The sequence below is a fragment of the Syngnathus typhle genome, linkage group LG12 (assembly GCF_033458585.1).
Source record: "Syngnathus typhle isolate RoL2023-S1 ecotype Sweden linkage group LG12, RoL_Styp_1.0, whole genome shotgun sequence".
Lineage (NCBI taxonomy): Eukaryota > Metazoa > Chordata > Actinopteri > Syngnathiformes > Syngnathidae > Syngnathus > Syngnathus typhle.
In genome coordinates, this window is record NC_083749.1 from 1,159,080 (window position 1) to 1,184,265 (window position 25,186).

Genomic DNA, 25,186 nt, shown 5'->3' on the forward strand with positions numbered 1-25,186 from the left:
TACCCATCCCGCTCTTGACAAACATTTTGGTCACCATTAGCGGCACAAATACGCTTTTGCTAACAATTGTGTTTCTTTTTTTTTTCTTTTTTTGGTCTTTTTGTTATAAAATCATCCGCCTCGGAGCGAGCGCCTGACCTTCTCCAGTAAGAAAATATAAGCGGAATGCATACGTGAACTCACTTTTCTCATGATATGTCAATTGATTCGTGTGGACGACTTCAAGTGACCGTCACGGAGAAACGATCCCGACATCAAAGTTGACTCGCGCATTGTTGCATAATTCCACGCACACACGTTGCATACAATCCACGTCGATGATATTGCACACTTTTTGAATTGAGTAGTACTTTGCACACACACACACAATATTTGTCAGTCTTCCCTCACGACGATCCAAATCAAAGCGATGGCAAGGAAGAGCAATTATGTCACAGTTTGCTGCAAATTTCTTGTGAGGCCCCGCCTCCTTTTGTTCGGATGGCGGCGGCACCTTACGACAAGCGGCACAGTTACGTCGGCAGCGCGTCTCTTTGGCGAGACGAGAAAGAAGATGAGAATTCCGATCGGGCTCGTGAATGCTTTCTAAATCGCTTCAGCTCAGTTGGATTCCGAACCATCCAGCGTAAATGAAACATTTCAACGGGCGGGCGGGCGTTACTTCATTCCCCGGCGCAGCATCTGGTTGGCGGCGATGAGCATGACGCTGATGATGAAGGCGATGGCGAAGGCACAGATCAGGCTCTTGCGCACACACGTGTGCTTCTCCTGTTGCGTTGGGCTCGCTGCGGGAACAGCGTGAGCGCTTAGCCGTTAGCGCGTACGCTGAGCGCGTAGCGGTCGGTATACGCACTGTCAATGTCCACGTGGGACTCGGGGCTGTTGAGATGGTTTTCTTCGGTCATGATGATGTTCTCGATGTCCTTCATGGTGAGGTGGTCCCGGAAGGTGTCGTACAGGAGACGCTTGAGCTCGTCCACCGTCAGCTTCTGCATGTCGCACTGGCAAAAACATTGGCTCACATTGTTGCCCGTTTGGAGGAGAGCGTTGACCTTTCCCGCGGCCTACCTTCCAAAAGACAGAATCGAAATCCGCTCCGTGAAACTTGTTGGGCATCCCGGCCGCGGACAGTTTGGGACCCAGCAAGGTGACAAACTCGTCAAAGTCCACCTGACCGTCACCTGAGAGCCACCACATGACATGAAATGAAACGGGAGACCTCCTTTGAGGAGACCTCCTTTGAGGGAGCCTCACCGTCCATGTCCAGTCTCTGGATGATGACCTCCAGCTCCACCTCGTTGGGCATGTAGCCCAGGGAACGCATGGCCATGCCCAGCTCCTGTTTGGAGATGAAGCCGTTGCCGTCGCGGTCAAACACTTTGAACGCTTCTCGGATTTCTGCATGACGGCGAGGAGAAAAAAAAAAGATCACGCTGTGGACTACATCAAATGAGGGTTGCCAAAATGTGCTAGTACACAGCAAGCCATGGACCCGGAATGGCTTAGCGCTGTGTGGAGGCCTTTATCAAGCAAGAGTTGATTGATTTTTTGGGGCTGCTGGTGTGAAACAGAAGCTTACGTTTGATCTGAGCCCGGCGGAGCGGGAGCACACATCACAGCCAAGAAGCCAAAAAGCTGCCAGACAAAGACGCTCTAAGCACAATTGCTTGCGACAGAAGGGCCGGACGGACGGACGGACGGCATTTCATTAAGTGCCTTTTGGCAAGCGTTCCCTCCCGCCGCGCCGTGCCGCGCCGCTCCAACGACCCGCATCCCCTATATTCTCTTTCAAGCCATAACAAAGAGCATCCGGCGTGAAAAGCCCCAATGGTTTTGATTCCGTTTCAGAGGCGACCTGTGCGCAGAAGGCCGGCCGCTATGTTAGCTTTCCGCGCTAGCCGCCACCTAGGTCGAGATGAGCTGAAGGCGCAAAACACCGTCGTTGCAAACAATAACGCTCCGTTTTTATTGATCGACGTCTGCGCACGATTACGCTCGCCGAGTTCCTGAATGCTAACGCTAAGCTAGCTGGACGGTGGAGGTGAACGACAAAAGAAGGACAAAAGGCTGAAAACCAAGGTCAGCAAATACACTCAGACTAATTAGGAGGGAGGCGCAGGGAGGGACACAATCACAAATAAAATGGCATGAATCGGAGGTCAGGAGCGTTCTCGGCGGACGATAAAGAATAGATGGCGTTTCTTGGAAGCATGTTTTTTCATTTTGTCATTTGTGTTTGTGCAAAGCTAAATATGGAGAGTTCAATTCCATGAGGGCTTCTTTTTGTCTTTTGTTTTTTTCCCCATAGCAGCAGTCACACACTTTTGTCATTCATAAGAAGCTCAAATATGGACGGGCAATTTGCCAGCAGATTGAAAGCCATGATAAAAAGCCAACACGCACCGCTCCTGTTTGTTTTATCTTAGCCGCCGCGCTAACTCCTGTCCCAGCGCTTTTTATTTCTGCTCTCCACGTGACCTTCCGCGTGGCCTTCGGGGAGCTTCACGTCAACCGCTTAGCACCAAGGACGTCACCTGAGCGCCGCTTTTGGAGGGCAATTAAACAACAACACAAATGCGCCTTTTTGCTCATTTGCCATGCACGTCACAATGTATAAAAAAAAAAAAAAAAAAAAAACTAACCCAACTGACAACCCCCCCAAAACACAGAGCAGCGAATCGAATCAGCTGTCCACCTCCCGAAGGAGTCTGGACGGCGGGGGATGAATCACGCGCTTCAAATCTTCCAATTTGCTTCACTTCTATTTTTTTTTCTTTGAGGTGCGGCTGCGGCGACCTATCGTTGCAGTGCATCAACATTTGGCGCTAAATGTCACTTGTCGCCGCCGCCAATTCTACACCCTTTCTCCATTAGCATGCATCACTTGACAGCCCGAGGCAACTCGCCATACATACGTATGACATGCTTATTACATAGCGAGCGAGCGGGCGGGCGAGCGAGCGGCCTCGTGTCATGGATATGTCTCAATGCGGATGGGCGCATCAATATGCGGCATACAAGAACTCAAAGCAACCTTGGCCACTCCATTAGGTACACCCTCACAATCAGCAATCGAGCCAAGCGTGACAAACGATTGCGCCCAGCTTCACGCTATCATCAAGTTAGCATCCATCAGCAACACACACAAATGCGTCGAAGCTCGTTCGTCTGTTTCCGTCTCGCGATTGGGCGCCGACCAGTCCGGGGCACACCGACCGGTCGCCCAAACTCACTTTGAGGACAATCATTTAAGGAGCCTCCAAATGAATGAATGCACCTCAAAGATGAAAAGACCCATGACAGAAGTTTCGAACCGAAGACGAAAGGGAGCTGCGGCCGTCTGGTCGCATTCGGTTCGACTTCTGCTCAGCTCACAAGTTCCAAGCGCTTGACAAACACAAATCGATTTGGGAGGAAAACGACTTTTGGCTGAATCCGATTTTTCCGACTCGTTGAATGTGACAAGTTCCCATGGCGGCTTGCGACTCACCCTCCAGCTCATCCTCGGGGAGAATGACGGGGGTCCGGTAGGTGAGAACATCCGGGATGGTGCAAAGCCCCTTGTACATGAACCTGGTGGTCACAGCGCGCACCGGCATCTCTGCGTCGAGGGGAGCGAGCCGAGCGCCGGGCCACGATCCTCATGCAGCCCCGGCGCGGCGCGGCGAAAAATCCTCCTTTGGATGCTCTCCCGCCTTACCTCCCTCCCTCCGGGGCTGCCACTTCAGCGCTGCATGATTTCTCGCCCGCCGCAGAGTCTATTCGATGACAGAGTCAGCTGGTGCAACACCGCAGCCCCGATCGGCAGATGTCTGCAAAAACACGACGGCCAGGGAGAAGAAGAAGGAAAAAGAAAAAGAAAAAAAATCACATTGTGGCGGCTTCTTGCGTGCGTGCAAACTACTTGGCGCCTCCTCGGTGCGGCATGAACGCGCCTCGGAACGCTCACTCCCGGGAGGCAAGCAGCATTTCCAGGGATTCCTGGGGACCCCCTTCTCTCGTCTGCCCCTCTCACGACTGAGTGCCACTCACCCGCTCGCTCGCTCTCTCTCTCTCTCCACCCCTCCCTTGCGCTCGCTCTCTCCACACACACATAAACACGCCGAGTGATATCCACAAGACACACACACATTTCCACACAAAGGGCCGCTGAGTTGCGTAGCAGCTGTCAAGGCCCTCGACGTGCTTCCTGTTGACGCAGCGTCACAAGCAAGCGGTGGTCCACAATGGCCGAGGATGGAACCCTCCAGCCACCTGTGGGTCGGGAGACGACCACTGTATACAAATGGATGTAAGAAAAATCAATTTTAATGAGTGGCATTTTTCATGAATGCCTGTTTACCCTTCACTAACGACGGGCGCTCCCATCGCTTTTTATTACCCTCGTTATTTTTATTATTGCAGAGTTACGAGCCCGGTCTTTGTTTTTGCGTCGACGGATGATGATGAGGACGGACGGGATTATGCGAAGCATTCTCGCCTTCTTCCTAATTGGACCATCTTTTGATGAGTGGACGCTCGTTAATTGTCCATTTCTTTTGGAGTATCATTGCGCTCTTTGATTGCCTCACCAAATTAGATTTTAACCGAATGTGTGTGTGCGGGTGTGTTGTTTTATTGTAACCTCAGCAAATGAAAGGGGTTGGTTGGAGGCACAAAAGTAAATTTGCATTTTGATTTGAAAACAAACAAACGTCTGCTCAACTTTGCTTTTGGGTTACTTCAGATCCAATTTGGTCAAAAAACAAAATGGAGCAAAAGGAAGCGTCACGCTGAATAACAATGGCAGCAGCTGACTTGCGTCCAAGTTGTGTTGTGGCAACACACATTTTGCTGCAAATCCCTTCTTCCCACAAATGGAAGCACAGATGTCCACTTGAATATCTGGCAGAGCAACAGCCATCTAACCTGCGCCATCGAGTTGGAGCCACTCCATTCTGACAAGCACTGAGCCGGCCGGCCGGCTGGCCCGACTCTCTCCGCAGTCATTACTGTTAAGTTCATTAAGGAGAAGGTGAACCCCCACGACCCGCCAAACCCCCGCGGGGACCGCGCACAATGTCACATCCATGGTACGGCCAATCAAAATCAAACCGAGCCAGCCTGAGGGGCGTGCGCAGTGTGCCACCGCCAAAAATATGAGCGAGCATGAAAAAAGCAACAAAATGGACAAGATGAACTTCGCAAAAAGTGAAGGGAATGGCATTAGCTATCGAGCGAGTGATTTTTGTGACAGGAAGAAAGCAAATTTTTACCCAAGCCACCACATCTGTTTGCTCGTTAGGTGGAAAACAACGTGGATAAATGGCGCCATTTTGAAAAAAGGACATTTTACAATTCATGGCTTCTTCCTCTACACAACGAGTTAACGAGGTCGTATAGCGGACGTCGTGACTTTACGTCGGCATCGGGAGACGTTGACATTCATCCACTGCTGCATACGTTCATTATTCGCTTCACGAAAACAAGACGGAGGAGGAGGAGGAGCACGCTTTCCATCTCCCGCGATCAGGTGGCTCATTTTGAAAACAAACAATTTGCAAGAGCCTGGCTGGCCCCGACCAACGGCAAACGCAATCCAATCCTTCAAGCTACAAGTTGAAGGCTGAAAAGAAAGAAAGAAATATCCCATCAGGGCCCGCTGCATCCAAACATGGCGGCGCCGAGGATTCATTTGGGATTATTGATCGTGTGGGTAATTGAGTGAAGGACCTTTTGGGTTCCAGAAAAATACGAGGTCGCCCAACAGGCGACGTAGGCTCGTGAGCGGATTGCTAATAGCTTAGCGACGTTGGCTGCATCACGGAAGGCCCAAAACACAATTGGCTGAGATGAAAGATACAGCTTGCCAGATGTTTTATGGATGGATTAAATTTCATTTTGCCCAGTCCCGCAGAGTGCCACTATTGATTTTTCACAAAGACTTTCTTGATTCTGCTCCGGCGTCCGTCATGACGGATCTCCTTCATTACCTGCGGCTCAGGCAGATGGCACGCGTTGTCATTAACGGGACGCTGCCGTCAATTATTCATCCCGGATCGGGCCGACCGATAATCGCCGCCCCGCCTCTTTTTATTGAATGTCGAGACATGCGAGTGACACATCCGAGTGATGTATTAAAACATAATGAGGCCGCGGGTTGGCACGCTGGCCCGGCGAAGGACGGACGGGCCGCGTCGAGAAGAAGAATTGCCCAGGCCAGCCCGTGCAGAAATCTTCTTGCCGCCCTCTCTTTCTCTCTGTCTGTCTGTCTTTCTTTCTTTCTTTTCGGGGCGCTAATTGAAAGTGCGCAGGTGTGATGTACGGCGCTGTGGGACTTCATTAGTGTAGCGAGCGCTTTCACCTGACCCATTTTCCCAAAACCCGGCGGGCCTGCCAGAGCCGTATGACATCCCGACTTGCTTCGACACCGCGAGCGGTGATTAATTGACAGCTTTGGCAGAGCGCTCCGCAGGGAGGCTGGCTCCACTGCCGGCCGGCCGAGGTCCGCTTCGGCGTGGCGATGATAGCGTTGGCGTCCCCAGAAGGACCGGAAGGAAGAAATGCGATTATGCTTCAACTGCCTCAACTGGGACAAATACTTGTTAACCACCGACTGGCTTCCTGTTTTGTTTTTTTCCACTCCTTCCTCTCGTGGCCAGGCGCACGCACACACACACTGAGTGATGCAAATCTTATTTCACTGCGTCAACCGGGGCAACCCACTCCTATTCATACCTCCATCAAGCCGTACCGCATAGACCCCCCCCCTCCCTAATTTCCATTTCAAAAGGCTGCAATGTCTTTAATTTCCATGAAATTGGGCGTCTGTCAGTCGGGTGTCGCCGAGCCGCACGTCAAAGCTGCGGCTTGTGGTCGCCAATATTAATATCAAAACACCGGCGCCGAGCGCACGACAGGATTCATCTTTACCCGATTCGGAGACTTAATCCAATGACACAGTGATGAAAGGCACTCATCCTCAGGAGGGGCAGGGTGGGGGACCAGCCTAATAGTTTTAATCAAGATTAGAGCGCTAAATACACGCCCCGACCGAGCCGTTCTCGCACCTCCGTTGCACTGCATGCCCGCATTATGTAACGCCCGATGAGACTCACTTCTAGCCGCAGATTTTTTTCTTTCTTTTTTTTTATCTCGGCCAAAACACAAGCATTTCTTGACCCAATTCTTCAAATACACAAATGGGTGTACCCCCACCACCCAGAATGTAGGTCACCATCTTAAGTCTAAAGCAGCCAAGGTTGTTCAGAGAAACACACAAGGCTTCATCATTTCCGGTTACTTTTGTTTCGGGAATATACAGTAGATCGCAGACTGCGATTGAGAGTTGCAGTACCAGGTTGCGCCACCACATGCCAGCCAGCAGCACTGAGCTATACCAGGGAACACGCAACACAAGTAACAGCAAGAAGAAGAGGACTACATTCATTCCATTTTTTTGAATTAACAGGCCAATTAATCAGTTATCCGAATTTAATTTGCTAAATTAGCATTAGCCTCAAAAAGAGTCATTCATTTTTTTTTCCCGACAGCATCTTTTTATCTTTGCAGCGTCAGAGTGTTTGCTTCCCAACTGAAGGCGTTTTTGGCTGACGGGTCAAAAGATGGCGAGCGGCGACCGAAGCGATAAGGCCACCCAAAAGAAAAACGACAAAAATCGCCCTTGGAGCCAGAACAATGTCTCGTTTTCCAATTAAATCGGACTGGCTCAAAGACAATGGCAAACAGCTTTGCACAAAAGGACGTCAAAGAATGCAATTATGCGGCTGATGGCAATTTTCAAAGGTCATTGGCAACTTTGGAGCCTTTCATCCCTCTTCTTATCTTCAGCACGACGCTATTTAACATCAAAATCGGGTGGAAAACGAAAAAATCTGGGTTTTTTTGCATGGCACGGATATGATCCTCGACGTTAGCCGTTTAAACCGAGACCAACGTTGACAAGCCATTTTTTTTTGCGGCGCTTGAAAGGCCAATTTTGAAATGTCACCGTGGGTCAGTTGGAGGTGCTGGCAAAAGCACTTTTCTGCTCCTCCGCTGTGATGAAACTAAAAGCGAGCGGAGGAACACCATCGATCGGCCGTTGTGAGCGGACTCGCAAACGCCCCTTGGAATTTCTACCAGACTCGACAGGATGAGAAGACACACCACAGATTGTCCCGCGAATGCCGCCTAGCGTAATGCATTAGCGCAAGCTAATTCACTTTAGCCGGAACAAGGGCCGCTTGGACGTGAAGGTCGCCCTTTTGGCTAGGAAGCGGCGAGCTCAACATGTTGGCCACTCGATTTGAAATAGCACCAGTGAAAAATGCAAACAAGTTCCAGTTTTGCAATGGAGGAAAAGAAAAAAATCAATTATCCTTGACCTTGGCTGCGCATGGAAAAATCCTTTTTGTCAGCGTTTAATGAGCATCTTGGAGCGCAAGCCCGACCTTACAAGAGCCGCTCCTGGACACTCATATTTTATCAGCGGGAACGCAATCTCCCTCCTCGGGAATGGCGAGCGCGCCAAACGGGCCAATACATTTCCCCGCCGAGAATTCCGTCAGGGAGCCACGTGATAGCGGCCCAGGACGCCGGCGTGCCGTTAAACGCGGGCTCCCTCCCTCCCTCTTTTTGCCAGACGGGGCTAAATGACAGCAGACAAGCATCCGCCTGATATCCTGATTGACGCCTCCCTCCCCTCCTCTTCCGGACATGCCAGTACATTTTGCGCTAATGACCCGCTGGAAGGCCACCGTGATGGAAAGTTACAATATCAGCGAGCAGCGGGCAAGGCTTGTTTATGGCCGTTCCGGGAAACATTTTTCGCTTACCGCACTTTAAATAAAAGTTCCCTAGCGAGGGCCCTCAATCTCCCAAATAAAAGAGGCCCAGCGTGCTCGCTTCAAGCCGCTCTGGTTTGGGCTTATTGGTTGTGCCCTCCCTTATCTGCAGAACAACACACCGGATCCTGATAGGAGAGCAGCCAGCAGATTGGTGCCATGTGACCAGAAGAAAAAAAAGGATTTTTGGACCGTGACTGTCACTGTGGATTTTTGGCCTGCTCCAACACGTTCTACACATGGCCGTCGGTTTTTGAGAGCGAGCGAGCGAGCGCCTTAATCCAGCCGAGTTTTTCAATGAATAACAATGCAGAACTGCATTTGGGATCCGCCATGACATCTGTTTCCATTTGCATTCCCGAACGTACCTGCTCGTCTCGCTCGGACAGATAAGCTCTGGCAATTATCCTAGCCGGACACGTATCGAAGCGACCGTGGGATGATTCCAAGCCATCAAAGATGTCTCTCCGAGATGATGGCTGTTTTCAAGAGCCGCTTGCCCTCCCTGAAATCCTTCAGATTGCTGTCGCATGCTTCACTGACATGAAGAAAAAAAATCCCCCCCCCCCCCATCCCCGCGTGTGTGCGACGATTCCCCCAAAAATTCAATCATGTCGGTCAACACGATATTGCCAATTGAGATGAAGTGGATTTGTTTTGGCCTCTCGCTGTGGCAGACACGCTTGAGCTTCACTTGAAAATGGAAAATTATTCATGGCTCACTCACAGCAAATACACCAAAACAGACACGCCGCTCTTTTTTTATTTTATTTTTTTCAAACGGTCTCGTCGTTTCTTTTTTTTTGCGCGACTTGCCTCGAAGGTGACGCCACGTCAGAGGAATCAAAGACGCCGGCTGCCGCCTTTAGATAAGAAACGGGACTACGTGGGAAGCGCCCGCCGGTCCAAACAAAGCGCCGATTGTAAGCATATGAAGACGGCTTATCGCAAAAAAAGTGAGACAGCGTGACTTTTTTTTTTTCTGAATTTTGAAAAATCCTCAAAGTTTATCTCCGTTCGGCCGTCGACGATGACTTCTCGGGGGTTGCTTTGCGATAACGCTTGCACCGGACAAACTCCAAATTGACCTTATCAAATTGGAGCTTTCTCAAAAAGCGCTCAGGCAAATCCGCCCAGACCAGCTCGCGGGAATGAGCCGGGATTAACGTGATTCTGGGCAAAAACTGGCCCGCCGACCCAAGTTTGAATAGGCAGGCGGCGCAAGCAGCTAATTTGTCCTCGTTGGCGTCCTTGCGCAATAAACTCCTCCAGTGGAGCTTTTTAATGGGCCATGCAAAGAGCAGAATTGCCACAAAAGATGAATTATTGAGACTCTGTGGGAAGGAAAGGCTCCGGCCCAAGCCGTGAATAGGTTATAGAGAAATAAAACTAACTCTTATGAAAGGAAAGGAAAAAAAGTCATGTTCGTTTTCTGCACGATTGAGCTCAAATAAGAATTTGATGGTCGATAGACTTAAGCGAGATGGAGAAGCTCGAGTGCTGCTGTCTGGACAAGTCTGCCGTCCAAATCTAATTGGCCGGCCTTTCGTAAAAAAAGCCCGTTGCTTTTATATTCGCTCGTCCCCAGAGTGGCTCGGCGAAGCTTTAAGCGCGACCGCCTGTCGGAGTTGAGATGATGCGTGACGGATGACTGCGGCTCGACGCCGTTTTGGATCTATCTGCGGCTCGGGCGGAATGATAACCGCCCTGGTAAACAAAATCAGATTGTGATACGGCCAGCCGAGAAGATACGACGTGCGAGGAGTTTTAATGAGGTCAAACGACAGATGGCATGCAAAGACTTTTTCACCTACCTGCAACGGCACAGGACAACATCACTGACGTGCCATATCGAGGACGCAAAATCTTCAGGCTTCTGCAAGCAAGCAAAGCGAAAAGTCAGAAAAAGCATCATCTGAAATGACATTCATCGGAGCTGGCGTGTGATTTAACGTGAGGGTGTGTACACTTGCGCAACATCAGTATTTGTATTACTCTTCAATTTAATTGGACATATAGGTCACATTAATGATGGAAAAAATAAACATGTTCTTATTTTTTGATCTTTCAACAGGGGTGTGTAGACTTTTTCTATCCACCGCATCTTTTAATCCAAACCGTATTGCGCGGATGAATATTGCTGCTACGAACTGAGCTCAGGGAATATTGATAAAGTGGCCGCCTTTTCATCCAGCCCATGCTTTCCGCCTAAGCTTTCATTTGGACATTTGGCTGTCAACTTTGTCACCGCCGCACCCTCAACCACCAAATCCTCATCCATCCCACTCACTCGCCGTCGCCAGCGTGAGGACCCGGACCTGACAGTTGGGAAACGGCCATCAGCGATTGGTTGACCTTGCCGATATAGATGACGGCCGGCGGCAGACGGCGGCGGACGGCGGCGGACGGCGCCACCTCGTCGCTCAAGATGACACGGCGCGACAAAAAAAAACAAAAAAAACTGCCATTGTGTCAACAGCACCCATCAATCATGGACAGAGGGGATACAGGACACAAAAACAAAGAGGACAACAGAAATCTTCAAGATGAGCAACCGACATTTGGATTATGAATACCAAAAGTCAATCTTCTGAGTCGAGTCACCTTCCGCTGTTGCAGCACCTAAAAAAATGGCTGAATCTCAATTGGGAGCAATTTGGGACGCGCCGAGGGAACGGCCGCGTTCCTTAATTGCGCCCGTCTTGCTCCGGGCAGATGCTCCCGCTCAATGTGTATGCGTGTCACGCCTCATCCTAGAGTGGAATATTTACATACGAGATGGAGGAAAAAAAAAAAAACACACACGGCTGCAGCGTGCCAATTTTGCAGGTCGCAGGGTGGGAAAAGGAAGGCCGCTGGGCCAAAGGTGGGCCAAAGGTGGGCCAAAGGTGGGCCAAAGGTGGGCCAAAGGTGGGCCAAAGGTGTCCCGTACGTAGCCTCCATCTCCATCGTGCCTTTCAAAATGTCCATTTTTTTTCATCACAAACATTTGCCTTCAGCAATAATATTCCAAGCCAGAAAGGATTTTCCGTCTTTGGTCCTTCCCAGACGCGACCTTTGCAGCCGTCACCGTGAAATCGACTTAAAAGTCTCCATTTTCGCACAGTCGGCCTTTTATTTGGACTCGGTATTTAGATCATTCTATTGAGAAATGGGACTCGACACAGGGGGGGGGGGCAAAAGAAGCAGAACGTTCCGCTCGGATCCATTTGCTTAACAAGGCCCGCGTGCCCTTTGGTGCCGCCGGTGCGTCCGTCCGTCCGTCTTAAGGGCAAACTCCCACAGTCGCTCGCCGCACGAGATGACTAACAATTCCAACCTTGCAGCCAAGCATTTATCATCAGAACGTTTCCCGACATGTGTTTGGATTGGCCGCGTGACGACACAGGAAAGAGGCGCAGTTTTTATTTGAGAAGCCGGTGGCCTCCAAAGCCATGAGCGTCATTAACATTGCAATCAGCCAATGACCAATTCATAAAACTCGAGCACGCACTCGGCTTCATTAGCCCGCAACTCGAGTTTGAAGGAGCCACGCGTGATACATAGCGGCCGGCCTGTCACGCGCGTGGAGGGAGAACTAATTGCACGTTGGCTCGACATTGTGTCAGCGCGGCGCACAAAGCGGGAAGCGCCATTTTATTGCCATTAAACGGCCCGTGATTCTTCTTCACGAGCACTTGGAGCGGCTGATTTATGACTATTTCGCCTTGCGCGCCGAGACGCAATTCTTAACGACGAGGCGCACCTGCCGTTTGCGCCGACGCCGATTCTCATGAGACAAATATGATTCATGTCCTTGCAACTTGACAATTGAATAAATACAAGGAGCGCTTGGTGATGTTTGACCGCTTGTGTAAAAGATGTGGCAGACTCGGTGAAGCGCGAAGCAGGTGAGAAGGACGTGACCCCCCTTAGGACATCCCCCCCCCCCTCTACGTGAGCAGATGTCTTCTGCAGCGGCGGCGCCCCGTCGACTTCTCGCCCCCGCCCCTCGCATACCAAGCTGCCCCTTCTCCTTGAGCGTCCCCTTCTGCCGTAAACATGGTTTTCTCCAGCAAATCGATTCCCGGCACGGCGTGTCATCAAATAAGGTGAAGGCGATATCGCGAGGAAGAGCGGATCAAGGACACCGGGAAGGGGGGGGGGGTCTGTTTTCCCCGTTTGAAGAGAGATTGATGGTGGAGGACCAACAGCATCCATCCTCGCTGCGCTTCCTTTTTACTCAGCTGTCAAATAATGCCAGAAAAATGGCTCGTATGAAATGAGCATACAAATTCATTACATTGCTTTTCAAAACTCAAATTCGTGATCCAAGCACCCATCATTGAAAAGGAGCTGGCTGGTGATTTGTCTGGTGTAACAACACGCCATAGGCCATTCCTGATTGGCTGTTACGGCGCCGCCATGTTGCGAGGCCGCGTCGCAGCAATGAAGGCAATCCAACGGCTGCGAGGAAGACATCGAGCTTTAATCGGAAGCGCTAGGTGACTTGCCGAATGCTAATGAGAGCGTCGCACTTTTCCAATTTGGAATGACAGCTGCCGGCACCGTTCCGAGCGTTTGTCAGGGCTGCCAAACAGCTGCGAGGCAATCTGGCAACCTTTCGGCATTCCGTTAAGACCTGATCTGCTCGTTAACGTGCCGCAGACAAAAACAAACCGGCAAGACCGGAAAGACAGACATAATAAAGAAGTTGCTTCGTGCATGACTTGATAGCACAACCCAAGACTTCAAAACATGCTTTTGCAGCAGAATGACCAATCAACCCAGAGTCCAAAGTACCTAAAACCTCCACCAGCTCCAAAAGAATCAAATATATCCCAAGTATCTGGTCTAAAATATATCACCAACATGGAGACACTTGAGAAGCTCCAGGCCCGGCCGGCTCATTGTGTTGCTCTTTTTTGTAAACACACATTGTTGAAACCTGCTGCGAAGTGACAGCGTGGTGTGTTGAAGTCCACACCCTGTTGGCAGAAGGTATTTTGCCACGGGGGGCCAAGAGCAGCACATTGACTTGCAAAAACACATCAACCGCGGTGCTGACATTCAGCAGCCATTTTGTAACGCAACGTTAATGTTTGAAATACTTTATGGACGCTATCTGGGGCTTTTACTAGGGTTGAATTCCACTGATAACTAGCTCAAACATGTGAGGACTAAACAATATGGAAGTCGGACAAAAGCTCTTTTGTTCATCTTACCGTATTTCCTCTTTGTCCATTGTTGTCTCATTTGTCCACGTCCGTGTTATCAGTCAATTGAGAGTCTTTCTGCGGCCCCTGCTGGGCACACCTGTGACATTTCTGCGCAAAAAGTATGAAAAAGTCGTTTTAAAAAAGAGCCAAATGGCTTATGTCTTGTTGTTTTTTTGCAAAAAGTATGAAAAAGTCGTTTTAAAAAAGAGCCAAATGGCTTATGTGTTGTTTGTTTTAAAAATGAAATGTGTTGTTGTTTTTTTGCACTCACGTGACTGGTGTCAAATTGAAATGGAAACAACTGTCAGAGAAGTCGAAGCCTGGGCGCGTGACGTCACAGACGCCTATCACGGAAGTCCTGCTTGCTCCTCGGGATGAAGTTTTGTGTGTGCCAACAGGCAGGCGCATTCAGGTGCTTCGCAAACATGCACGTTCAGCCGAGTTTACAGCGAGCTGGGGAGGCGTCCATCTAACACAACTAGAAACTACCACCTGGTCCCGCTCGGGTCTCGTTTAGAACTTTTTTTCCTTCTTTTTTTTTTGAACTGGTCTGTGGACGAGATGGGAATTTGGCAGTCACTATCTGGTCCTCCCGAGTACCGACAACTGGCGGAAAAGACAGGCTGTGAGTATTTGTCTTGCAAAAACTGCAGAGCCAGACTTCTTTGTAGAACTTCCACTCAGCGGCCACTTCATTAGGCACAGACGCTCATCATGCTTCGCGCGTGCCTAATATTTTGTCTATCCAAAATATTCGAGACACATTTCTGTCACGCGTAATAAAGTGTCCAGTGAGCTCAGCTCGCTCGGTTGACTCGTAAATAATTAAAAATGGCAGCCGAACAAGTGTAACCGAACTCTATTGCATCAAATGAAGCGTTAGACACAAGAGCAACAAAAGAAGACTTCTTGTAGATTGTGTACAAAGGGTGCTTTGTGCGTTTATTTCAATTGAATTCTTTGTGCGGCTCCTTCTGTTGTGTGCGCCTTGGCCGCTAGGGGGCGCTCGGGTTCACTTAAGCCGAAAATGACAATATTGCCAAGTCAATGCTGCGCTTGTCTCTTTCCAGTCACTTGTGAGCAGATTGGCGTTCTCCACAAAAGATTCAAGCAGCTGAGCCACAATGAAGACACCCTGCGGTACTTTGAATTCTTTCTGTGCGCTGGAAGTTCCAGAGCTGCCCGACAGACCGCAACTTTCAGCGTGACAGCCGCGAGGCCTTGTGGGAATCCTCCACCGCTGGCCATTGATTTATTTGTATTTTTTTTTTCCGGTGTGTCTGTGTGCTGTCTGCTCCAGGAGGGAACACTTCAACGCCATCCACGATCTGGGCTGTAATCCCATCCGGGTGCAGATCATAGAAGCCTTCTTTGACAGGAGGTGGCGAGCCGTGACGCCTCAGCCTTTTCCTTGCACATTTCTCCACTCAATCCAACTTTCCGGACATATTCCAGAACCACTTTTCTCATTTGACCAGGAACTTGATCCCGCCCGGCGAAGGCCGGATGGAGGAGATCCACCTGGAGGACTTTGTGGTGATCATGTCCCACTTCAAACCGCCACCACTCAGCATGACGGACGAGGAAAGGGATAGCGTCCGTACAGAGAAGCTCAGATGTGCGCTGACTCTTTGCTTTGGATCTTTCAAATTTTCAATTTTTTCCAAATCGCCCGCTGTTTTTTTTTTTTTTTTTTCCCGCGCAGTTTTGTTCCACATGCACGACACGGACAACGACGGAACCATAACCCTGGAAGAGTACCGACACGTGAGTCGAGTGCGTTTCACGGCGTGTTTCTTTGACCCCGACTCAAACGTGAATTCGCGCCCGCAGGTGGTGGAGGAGCTGCTCTCTCGCAGCGCGCACATCAGCAAGGAAGCCGCCGACAGCATCGCCGACGCCGCCATGTTGGAGGTGGCGGCCATATCCATGGGTCACATGGTAGGTTGGGGCCGATCGCGCCCATTGCGACGCTCCTCCTTCGGTGGTCAATTTTGCGCCCGTTACCGGCAGGAGCCCGACGAATTCTACGAGGGCATCACGTTCGAGCACTTCCTTAAGGTGGGTCGTCGTGACGATGGGAATCCACTCGTCGCAACTGTCATCGATGGATCCTTTACGATTCATTTGTTTGTGTCTTTTGATCAGCTGCTGAACAGCTTTGAGATTGAAGCCAAGATGAACGTTCGCTTTTTGAATATGAATGCCTCCACGGTGTGCTACTAACGAGGATGGTCACCGTCGTCGGACAAAGGCTCTCTTGCTTTCCCAACAATCTTCAACTGACATCATGTGAGTCAAAGATGTTTTCTTTTTTACAACAATCGAAGAAGCGGTGACACATTCGTTTGTCTCTTCGGGATGACACGCTTGTCTTCAACCAACAATCCGTGGCCACTAATGAGATCCAAAACGAGCTGTATAAAAAAAAAAGAAAAAATTGATTGTCCAATATGGTTTTTATTGACTCTTAAATATAAAGTGCAATGATAAGAATATGAACAAGATCACACAGACGTCCCTAATATTGTGGCGAATCAATATCAAAGTAGGTCGAAATGATTTCAGGAAGGGAGGAAGGATGGAGGTAAGGAAACGAGGAAACAAGGACAAAGGAATTGAGTTGCAAGGAAGCACGCCAAAATGGTCACTCGATTGGGAAGTGGCCATGAGGACTTGTCGTCTGCTGCCCTCTGCTGGATTAAACACGAAATGCATGTGGTGGCGCTTGAGTCCAATCGAAAAACTTGGCTCTCGACATACGTTTCATGTTGATCATCAATCGCCAATTGCCTTTTCCGTTCCGAGAACCCGAGAGTGACTTTTTGCCCCGTTGAGCTTGCGCTTCTTGAAATAACAGCCAGTTGTTATTAAAGGGAACTTGATTCAGCCGACCGACTACTTCCAGTTTCCAGACAGCTTGTGATCTCAAAGGGCCTGCCCCTTCTCTTACATCATGCCAACAATGGATGACCTACATCGGGGATGGCCAAGCATGAGGAATCGTCGCCTGATTGCTCCAAAATAACGGCGAGAAGCGGCCAGACGTTGTGACGTCACAAAGTCAGACGTCTCCGGACGCTTCCTGATTTTCTTTTTGGACACCGTCGGTCGGGTGCAACACATGACGCCCGCCTCCAGCACAAAAAAGATTCTTCCTCACCGTCTTAAAATGTCCATTTGTTTTTTTCTTCTTTTTATTGAGATGCCGGGCCACGTTCGAACATCCGCGCTACAACCCGAGTCCATTTCCACGACGTCCCAGTGCAACAATTTCCCATGCAGCGTTGGCGTCATAAATATTAAATATAAATATCATAAATAGGCCTGCTGTCCTCTGAGGTCTTTCCGGCGTCACTTGAATGCCCTCCGACCTCTGCACACTCTGCCCCTGAGGCTCCTGAGCTCCCGAGCCGCGTTGCCCAGGAACTCCTTGTAGGTCTTGACCACCACGCAGCCGTAGACCTTCTGCTGGAACACGTTCTGGGCCGGCAGCTCCAGGACCACGGGCCCCTCGGCCGGCTCCTGCAGGTTGGGGAAGGTGTTCCGGTAGAAGGTCCTCACCAGGGCTCCCAAGTCCTGGCCGCGTCGGCCCACGTGGCCCAGCTGGACCAGAACCGGACTACCGGGGGCCTGGAGGTCCGCTTGCTGCTCGTAGACGCGTTTCAGGTGCGGCAGGAAAGCCCGCAGATGCTCCAGGAGGCTCTCCAGCCGCTCGGAATGCTCCAGGCCGGAGATGGAGGGCTCGGGGACGTCCTGGAGGGACGCCTGGCAGAAGATGTCCGACATGTCCCCTTGGGAGTCTTTCTGGAAGGAGAGACGCACGCGCTTAAGAAACCAGAACAATCCTCAAGCGTGTGACCGGAGAGACTCACGTAGGTTTTGATGAGGTCGGCGGATTCCTTCTGCGCCAGCCTGGTCACCTTCAGGATCCGTTGGAGGGAGTCGGAGCACTGGCGACTTCTGCCCGAGGACGCCTGATTGGTGGATAGCAGGAGGAGCAGGAGGGCGAGCAATGCTGGAGAGACAGGTGGAAGCGCATGTCTGTCTGTCCACTGTGAGTGTGTCTATCATAGCTTGTGTGTGTGTCTTTTGAACTTGCTGTTTGCTTTCAAGTGGTCTCTTACTTGCGGGTGTTGCCGTCCAAAGCGGGCGTCCGTCAATCATTCTCCTCCAGGCAGCGCCAAGCGTCACTCTGGTCCCTTTTGCCACGCTGGTCCCCGGGGTCAGCGTCGGCGCTCCGGCTCGCGGCTCTTCATGTCGCGCCTGGGCCAACTTGTGTTTTTTTACAGAAGTGCTCGCAAAGGGTATATTTGTCATGTCGGGAAGTGACGTGAAAGGGTTTTGTGAGGCAACCAAATTTCCCAGAATTTCCTCCTTGCGTGATGCTGATGCGGCCTTTTGCTTGTGACTTGTATGGAACTTGATTGACAGGGCCGGCCGGCCGGGGGCAATGCCCGTACATGCCCGCCGGGTCACGTTGAGGCGTGTCTTCTGCGTGTCCTCGCTTGTTGGCATCATCGATAAATAATGATTGATCGTTTGTGTTTTGAGGACAAAATAAGAACGTGTGTTCCGCCCCTTTTTTTTTGTGAGCATTCTTAACAGGAAATGGCGGAAGGCTTCTTTCTCAATCTTCAACTTGTTTGTGCAGTAAAGTGGCAGAGCTGCCGGGTGGGGGGGGGCGACGATGAGGACATGGCAGTCAGGCTGAGGTCACGTTAGAGCACCGCCGCTTCATCGTGACTCGGCCAATGAGGAAGCAACCTGCGCGGCGGGATGGCATATTATGCAATCTTGATTTTTTTTTTTTGGGTGGGGGCGACTTGAAGGTGTCATGGTGGTGGTTAACACCTCGTCGCTCACTTCCGCTCGGGAGGGGATCCCGTGACGTCAATTCAACAATCGCTAGCGGACACATGAGTTGGAAAATGCTTCACGATTAATATGACTTTTAATCTTTTAATGATGCGCTTGCCATGATGGCTTTCATTCAAATAGAAAAAAATAGGATGTATCCTTTTGTTGAATTCAAATGTATTTATTCTATTTTTTTTAACTTGAGAATTTGTATGTACATTTCTCCAAAATGTACGTGATTTAAAATGAATTATTAACAATTATTCATATTCATTTTAACTATTAATATGAAGGATTATAAATTAAATGTAACATTGAGTGAGTTTTCTAATTGGACAGACTAAAGCAATTTCTCAATTTTAAATGACATATTGATGACTTCCTCGAGTTTATTTCCTTATTTTATATAATAAAACAAATTTTGGAAATCTACAATTCTCCAAACTATTTCGATTCAATAAAATATAGATTTATTTCGAAAATAATGTAACTGATAACTGATTTGAGGCCAGACATATCCTCCATACAGTATCTTTAAAGGCTTTATTTTCTGCCTTTGTCATCAAATACGGAAATGGGGAATGCGCTACGACAAAGAACTGAACAGAGAGTCTTTTATTTTGTGTTGGAACCACACAGGAAACGGCAGGCGGGCCGGCCGGCCGGGGTCCTTCCCCTTTATCCGTCCAACCGTCACCTCGTATTGAAGTTCTAACTAAACACACGTTTCTAGAAAGACACATCATCAAAATCCAAATCCTCTACGTTATGAAAATCATCGTCATTCAAATCATTTCGCACGGCCGTCGGCCGAGTCGGGAACGCTTCTGGTTCTGAAGCACTCGGCCAAGCCTTTTCTTGGTTTTTGCACTTTTCTATGCGTGTGTGTGTTTTGTGTACGGGCGTGTTGTCATTTGAAGCCACTGAATGAACCTCGTAGCACTTTTTGGACTTGCACGCATAAAAAAAAGGCCTTACTGCATACCAGGAACATCATCATCATCATCACCGTATTGTGAAAATGATTTTTTTTTTTTTAGGTCAATCGAGGCTCAGATTGATTCCTTTCTATTGCCTTCAAATTCCTTTTCTTCTTATTCAAGTCCAGACCAGCACATGAAATCAAGTTAAAAGAATCATTGCGAACCCAACTCCGTTTTTAACCAAATCAAGGTGAAGTTCCAGTTTCAGCCTCTAGGGGGCAGTACTCTATCGCACTCACTGTGTCAAATAGGATAGCGCTAACTACTGCCGAGGAGGACTAACTCAACTTTGCTTTGAGTATCGGTGTCTGATATCAGCAGCGTCCTTGACTACCCGATATCGCTATTGGCCCGATGCTAAACTCTGCTAAGTGCACGGGATATTTGGACCTGGACCACTGTTGCGCTATTCTTTTTTTTCTAATTCCGATTTGCTTCTCTGTTTTTAGGCAACCTCGACGACGGAGATAAAGACGGAATCAAAGTGCGAGCGATCCCATCCAATCGACGTAAGTAGGAAGGTCCAAGTCCAAATCACATGTGCGCTAAAGCCCCCAGATTTTTTCGAGGAGCAAAAACGGTCGCCTGCACCCAAAAATAGAGTTGGCCCGCCGGAGCTTAACTCACTCACCGCCAACCCAGTTCATATCGTTGACGTCTATAACCGTCAACGGCACTGAATGAGTTGGACAAAAAAAAATGGCGTTGGCTCAATGTGTCCGTGTCGTTGACGGGGCGACAAGGCTAAAACCGGCGTAAGAAATGAAGCACCAAACGTCCGAAAAATGGAAATTGTGCAACCTGCTCAGCGAACGTCACGGCAAATATTGCGTCAGTGCCACCGACACAACTGTTGGAACATTCTGCGCTTTCCACGGGACTCCACCCATTACTGAAAATCAAAACTTTGCGTTCCCATGAAAAGTGTCCGAGTCGTCATCATCCTAATTGCAAATCTGCCACGTGTGCGTGCGTGCGTGCGTGCGTGTGCGCGTGTCGTTCCGTCCGCCGTTCCAATGGAGTCTCACAACTACACGATCCCAAAAGAAAAACTTGTAAGGTCCGTCACGTGAATAAATAGACGGGTTTGGGTGGGCGTGTCCTAATGCTATGCTCAAGTACAAATATTGATTTCATATCAAAAACAGCACAATTGTCACCATTGGTCGTGGACAACACGTCGGATGAGCGAATGGAGACAAAAGAACAGCAAATCAAATTTGGAGAAAAGGCACGACAACTCAAAGAAAGGCAGATGTGAATCCATCGTAGCTTGTCCGGTTTTTTTTTTGGGGGGGGGGGGGGGGGGGTTAACCTAAAAATTCCGCAGACAGCCACTTTATTTACAAACGGAGCCATGCGTCACGTGTCCCTAATAAAGTGCATGCAATGAGAAAAGCCATGACGCCGCCGCGCCGACGTTCACGTTCCGGAAAAACAACAAGGAGTGGAAGAAAAAAAAAGAAAGCAGCTTCAGACAAAGAAGGATGACCCAGAAGAAGAAAGACCAGATGAGGAACCAGGAGAAGAAAGACCAGATGAGGAACCAGAAGAAGAAAGACAAGAAGATGACGAGAAAAGCAGGAGAACCAGAAGGACCAGAAGAAGGAGAAGAAGAACGTCACGGGGAGGTGTTGTGGGTGTCGTCAGCTCACATTCCAGCATGTCCCGGGCGTGGGGTGGGCAAAGGTTTTGTGCTCACGTTTGGATTTTCAACCGCAGAGGTCAAAAATCAAAAGTGGATCTTGCTTCTCAAGTAACATTTGGACCTTTTGCTGACAATTGGCCTCATTAGAGCAGAAGAAGATCTGGATTGTGCCGTGGGTGGGAAAAACAGCACTTTACAATGACGTCATCCAGAAAAAAAAAAAAGTCATTTGGCCCACCGTGGGCCCGATTGGAGAAGAGATTTGGCCCCGTTGACCCCCAGGCCACACTTTGCCCACCCCTTCTCCACACACACGCACACACCATGGAGTTCCACTGAAACATATCAAAGTGGCCATTTTAGCAAAAAAATTCCTGAATTATTCACTTGATACCAAAAATCCAGACAAAGGGGGACGGACGGACGCCTAATCCCAAGACGGCGAGTGGCCGGATCCGCCCGGCTTCCGGCGTGAAGGAAGGAAGGAAGCAAGGAAGCAAGGAAGCAAGGAAGCAAGGAAGGAAGGAAGGAAGGAAGGAAGGAAGGAAGGAAGGAAGGAAGGAAGGAAGCAAGGAAGGAAGGAAGGAAGGAAGCAAGGAAGGAAGGAAGGAAGCAAGGAAGGAAGGAAAAGGTGGCCGCCGGCTGGTCCGCTTTCATCTGTTGTCGTCCTTGAGGAACAAGTCCAAAGAGCCCAGACTCCCGAAGCCCAGGATGCGAGTCTCGCTGTCAAAGGACAAAATCTCTCGCTCCTGACGCTCCAGCAGAGTTTTGATCCTCTCGCTGCGATCCTTCTGCAGAGCCGAAAGCTCCTCCTCCATCTTCTGCTCCAGGTGGGCCCGGCGGATGGAGACCTTCTGCTCCAGCTTCTGCAGCTCTCGCTCGTGCTGGCTCTCCATCTGGGACTTGGTCTTCCTCTGGTAGGCGTCCAGCAGCTCCATCTCCTGCTTCAGCTGCTGCTTCAAGGCCTCGCACTCGGCCTCTTGCTCCGCCTCCAGCCTCATCTGCATAACGGCAATAGGGCTTGCTTTATCGTCTGTCTACGTGTGCTGCGCCTCCGTTGTTAGCACGGCACGGACGCTAGTTTGGTGACGGCACGGCGGGCGGCGCGTACCGCTTGCGAGGCCGTCATCTGGTTGATGGAGTGCTCGTACTGCTCGGCCAGCACGGCCAGCTTGCGGGTCTGCTCCTCCTTCAGCCCCTTGAGGAGACTCTTGTGCTCCGCTTTGGGCGAGACCTCCAGCTGGTGGTTGCGCAGAGCTTTGTACTGCTTGTTCTGAACCTTGCACGTGTCCTGGAACTGCTTCTTGATCTGCAGCTCCAGCGCCTGAGGACGGACGCGCGCGCAAATTCAATTCACCCTTTCACGTTCTTTTCATTTTGCCACTTTTTCAAGGTGCACGAAGGTGACCTTGAGGTCTCTGGGCTGCTGCCTGTGCTCCAAGGCGTGTTTGCGCAGGAGCTCGTGCTGCCTGCGGCTGTTGTACTCCTCCTGGTTCTCCAGCTCGGTCTGGTGCTGCAGCCGCATGAGCTCCACGCGCAGCTTGTGGAGGACGTGAAGATGCCGCTGCTCCAGGTCCTGGGTGGCCTCGTCCTGGCGGATCATCAGGGCGTGCTCCATCTCCTTCTGGCTCCTCTTCTTGTTCAGCTCCTGGTGGAGAGGGGAGGACATTTTGGATTTGCGCCGTGCCACCCGCTAGGAAGCGACATGCTCACCTACCTCTCTGAGTTGCTCCTGCTCAAAGTCGTGCTTCCTGAGCAGACTTCGGCGCTTGAGGGCCCGGCAGCTTCGCTCGTAGACGAGCCGCTGCTGCGCCAGCAGGTTGGCTTCCTCCTCGGCCTGCGAGCGCTGAATGGTCTCCTTGTGGCGCGAAAGACGCTCTTGCTTCTCCTCTTTCGGGGTGCACGGCTCTTCGCTCATCTCCTGCAAATTCAACGACACCCCAAATACAGCAGCGATAACTAGCAGGCGCCGCCTAGTGGCGCTAAACAGTAGGAAGGCTCACCATCTTTTTTAGGATAGGTTCATTTAAAAAATACATTCGTTGTTGAGCGGTGTGTATTGATCGGCAGATATTTGTTCCTGCCCTTTTTTAAAATCCATTCTAATGAGTAGTGCGTCTTTTCACCTCTTTGATTTTGTCCTTGCAGAGTCGGTACTCTCTCTTCTGGCTCTCCAAGAAGGACGTCAGCTCCTTCTTCTGCTGAGCGCCGATCTGCTGCTGGATGCGCCTCTCCTCCGCCGCCACCGACTTCATCTGCCACGCATGGCCGTCGTATCATGGCCGTTCCGCCAAGGGAGACGGACGACGGGCCGTACCTCTTTGTCGGTCTGGGCGGCGTGGCGCTTGGCCAGCCGCTCCAGCTCGGCGTACGTGTTGTTGGCCTGCGTCTCCAACTCCTTGTGCAGCCTCAGCCTGTGCTCGTCCATCTCGGCCTTGAGCCTGTTCTCCAGGGCGATCAGCTGCTTCTGGTGCTGCCGCCGCATGCGCTTGTAGCCAGACATCTGCTCCCGCAGCTCAAAGTTCTGCTCATGCTCCTGGATCTGCCTGATGACCTGCAAAACCCCAAAAAAAACAATGTCGCAAACAGCCTATTTGATCTGGACGTGGAATGCTGGCAGTTTGTCGGAAGGTGTGCACACTTTTGCAACCGCATTTTAATTCTCATTCGCCGGTTACGAACGGTGGAATTTTTTTTCAGATTCCAATTCATTTGAACAGCGTGAGTCGATTTTTTAAGGAGGTGAGTGAGGAGGAGGAGGAGGTGGAGGAGGAGGGGGAAAATAACATCCATTAACAGGATGTGGTTGCCATGACTACGGATGGATGGAGTCATCGCATAACGCGCGAGTGTGCGCGCTCCCCCCCCCCCCCCTCCTCCTCGCCCCCCCCTCTTCACACACGCACATGCACGCGCATTACACTTCTCCCCCCCCCCCGGTTCTTGTTCTTGTTCTTGTTGTTCATGCAATCGACGGACGAAGAGTGCCAAGTACCAAAGATGCTGATGTGACGGTGGCGGTGTTGCGTTCGCAGTGGCTCGGCTGCCGCCGGCTGTGGTGAGAAGAAGGCCGCAGCTGTGGCCCGCTGGAGTCCCCGTGCGCGGCCTCATCCCTTCTTCACGCCGGCAGCATGCTCCTGCACCGCGGAGGGGGGACGAGGAGCAGAGGAGGAGCCGAAGAGGTGCCGCGCTTCTGCCGCCGCCGCCGCCGCCGCTGCAGGAGGAGGAGGAGCTGGAGCTGGAGCTGGAGCGGCCCGCCGGCGCAGCAGGCCCGCTCTCGTTGTGTCCGACGTCCGCAAATGCAGCACACGTCCGCCGCCGGCCTCACGCGCATCCTGCAGCTCCGCTCAACGCGGGCTGCGAGTCCTTTTTGGCCGCGGGGAAAAGGGCATCCTCCAGCCAATCAATGCAAAACCAAAGGCCGCCGTGATTCTCCAGAGGGAGGGGGGGGGGGAGGGGGCGGGGGTGACAAATTGAAAATAATAATAATAATAATACGGAGCAAGGGGGACGGGGAGGCAATTACGCAATGCCTACCATTGATAATCGCGGAAAGATGTGATGTAATTTAGTGGCACCGGAGAGGAGGCAGGCTTTCCCCGGGTGACGGTTGCCATGCTCGCCGGGAGGACGGCGGTGGCGCTTGCGGTGGCGGCGGCGGCGGCGGCAGCG

The 25,186-nt window shown here is 50.8% G+C and overlaps 4 protein-coding genes and 1 long non-coding RNA gene across 13 annotated transcripts; 2 read left to right on the plus strand and 3 right to left on the minus strand.

The window, feature by feature from the left end:
• Positions 1-36: 36 nt before the first annotated feature.
• Positions 37-14,408, minus strand: cabp7b (calcium binding protein 7b). Of its 6 annotated transcripts, XM_061293115.1 has the most exons (8): positions 14,030-14,313; positions 10,640-10,701; positions 4,131-4,275; positions 3,491-3,812; positions 1,255-1,398; positions 1,069-1,181; positions 854-1,001; positions 37-785 (listed from the first exon to the last, which is right to left on the minus strand). In XM_061293115.1, the coding sequence occupies exons 4-8, from the start codon at positions 3,597-3,599 to the stop codon at positions 658-660; spliced, it is 642 nt and encodes a 213-aa protein (XP_061149099.1). In that variant the 5' UTR covers positions 3,600-3,812; positions 4,131-4,275; positions 10,640-10,701; positions 14,030-14,313; the 3' UTR covers positions 37-657. The 6 variants fall into 6 exon arrangements, with proteins under 6 accessions (XP_061149099.1, XP_061149103.1, XP_061149096.1 ...); XM_061293119.1 differs by lacking the exons at positions 3,491-3,812; positions 4,131-4,275 and having other exon boundaries at positions 14,030-14,131; positions 14,295-14,408; XM_061293112.1 differs by lacking the exon at positions 4,131-4,275.
• LOC133163345 (uncharacterized) lies at positions 4,149-4,727 on the plus strand. Its single transcript, XR_009716368.1, has 2 exons — positions 4,149-4,291; positions 4,405-4,727. It is a non-coding gene; the product is annotated as an uncharacterized LOC133163345 (long non-coding RNA).
• A 103-nt stretch (positions 14,409-14,511) lies between the features above and the next one.
• On the plus strand, positions 14,512-17,349 carry tescb (tescalcin b). Of its 4 annotated transcripts, none has more exons than XR_009716354.1 (9): positions 14,512-14,648; positions 15,094-15,163; positions 15,324-15,404; positions 15,502-15,641; positions 15,729-15,790; positions 15,857-15,964; positions 16,037-16,084; positions 16,172-16,315; positions 16,592-17,349. XR_009716354.1 is itself a non-coding variant. In XM_061293110.1 (8 exons), the coding sequence occupies exons 1-8, from the start codon at positions 14,585-14,587 to the stop codon at positions 16,247-16,249; spliced, it is 651 nt and encodes a 216-aa protein (XP_061149094.1). In that variant the 5' UTR covers positions 14,512-14,584; the 3' UTR covers positions 16,250-16,475. The 4 variants fall into 4 exon arrangements, 1 of the variants encoding a protein (XP_061149094.1); XR_009716355.1 differs by having other exon boundaries at positions 16,900-17,349; XR_009716356.1 differs by having other exon boundaries at positions 16,932-17,349.
• On the minus strand, positions 16,464-18,358 carry m17 (IL-6 subfamily cytokine M17). The gene is made up of 3 exons (XM_061293090.1): positions 18,151-18,358; positions 17,899-18,041; positions 16,464-17,830 (listed from the first exon to the last, which is right to left on the minus strand). The coding sequence occupies exons 1-3, from the start codon at positions 18,341-18,343 to the stop codon at positions 17,378-17,380; spliced, it is 789 nt and encodes a 262-aa protein (XP_061149074.1). The 5' UTR covers positions 18,344-18,358; the 3' UTR covers positions 16,464-17,377.
• Positions 18,359-21,208: 2,850 nt separating this feature from the next.
• Positions 21,209-24,928, minus strand: taok3b (TAO kinase 3b). The gene is made up of 7 exons (XM_061293038.1): positions 24,510-24,928; positions 23,832-24,068; positions 23,641-23,769; positions 23,232-23,435; positions 22,923-23,162; positions 22,626-22,838; positions 21,209-22,515 (listed from the first exon to the last, which is right to left on the minus strand). Exons 2-7 carry the CDS (start codon positions 24,015-24,017, stop codon positions 22,168-22,170), a joined length of 1,320 nt encoding a protein of 439 aa, XP_061149022.1. The 5' UTR covers positions 24,018-24,068; positions 24,510-24,928; the 3' UTR covers positions 21,209-22,167.
• Between the last annotated feature and the right edge of the window lie 258 nt (positions 24,929-25,186).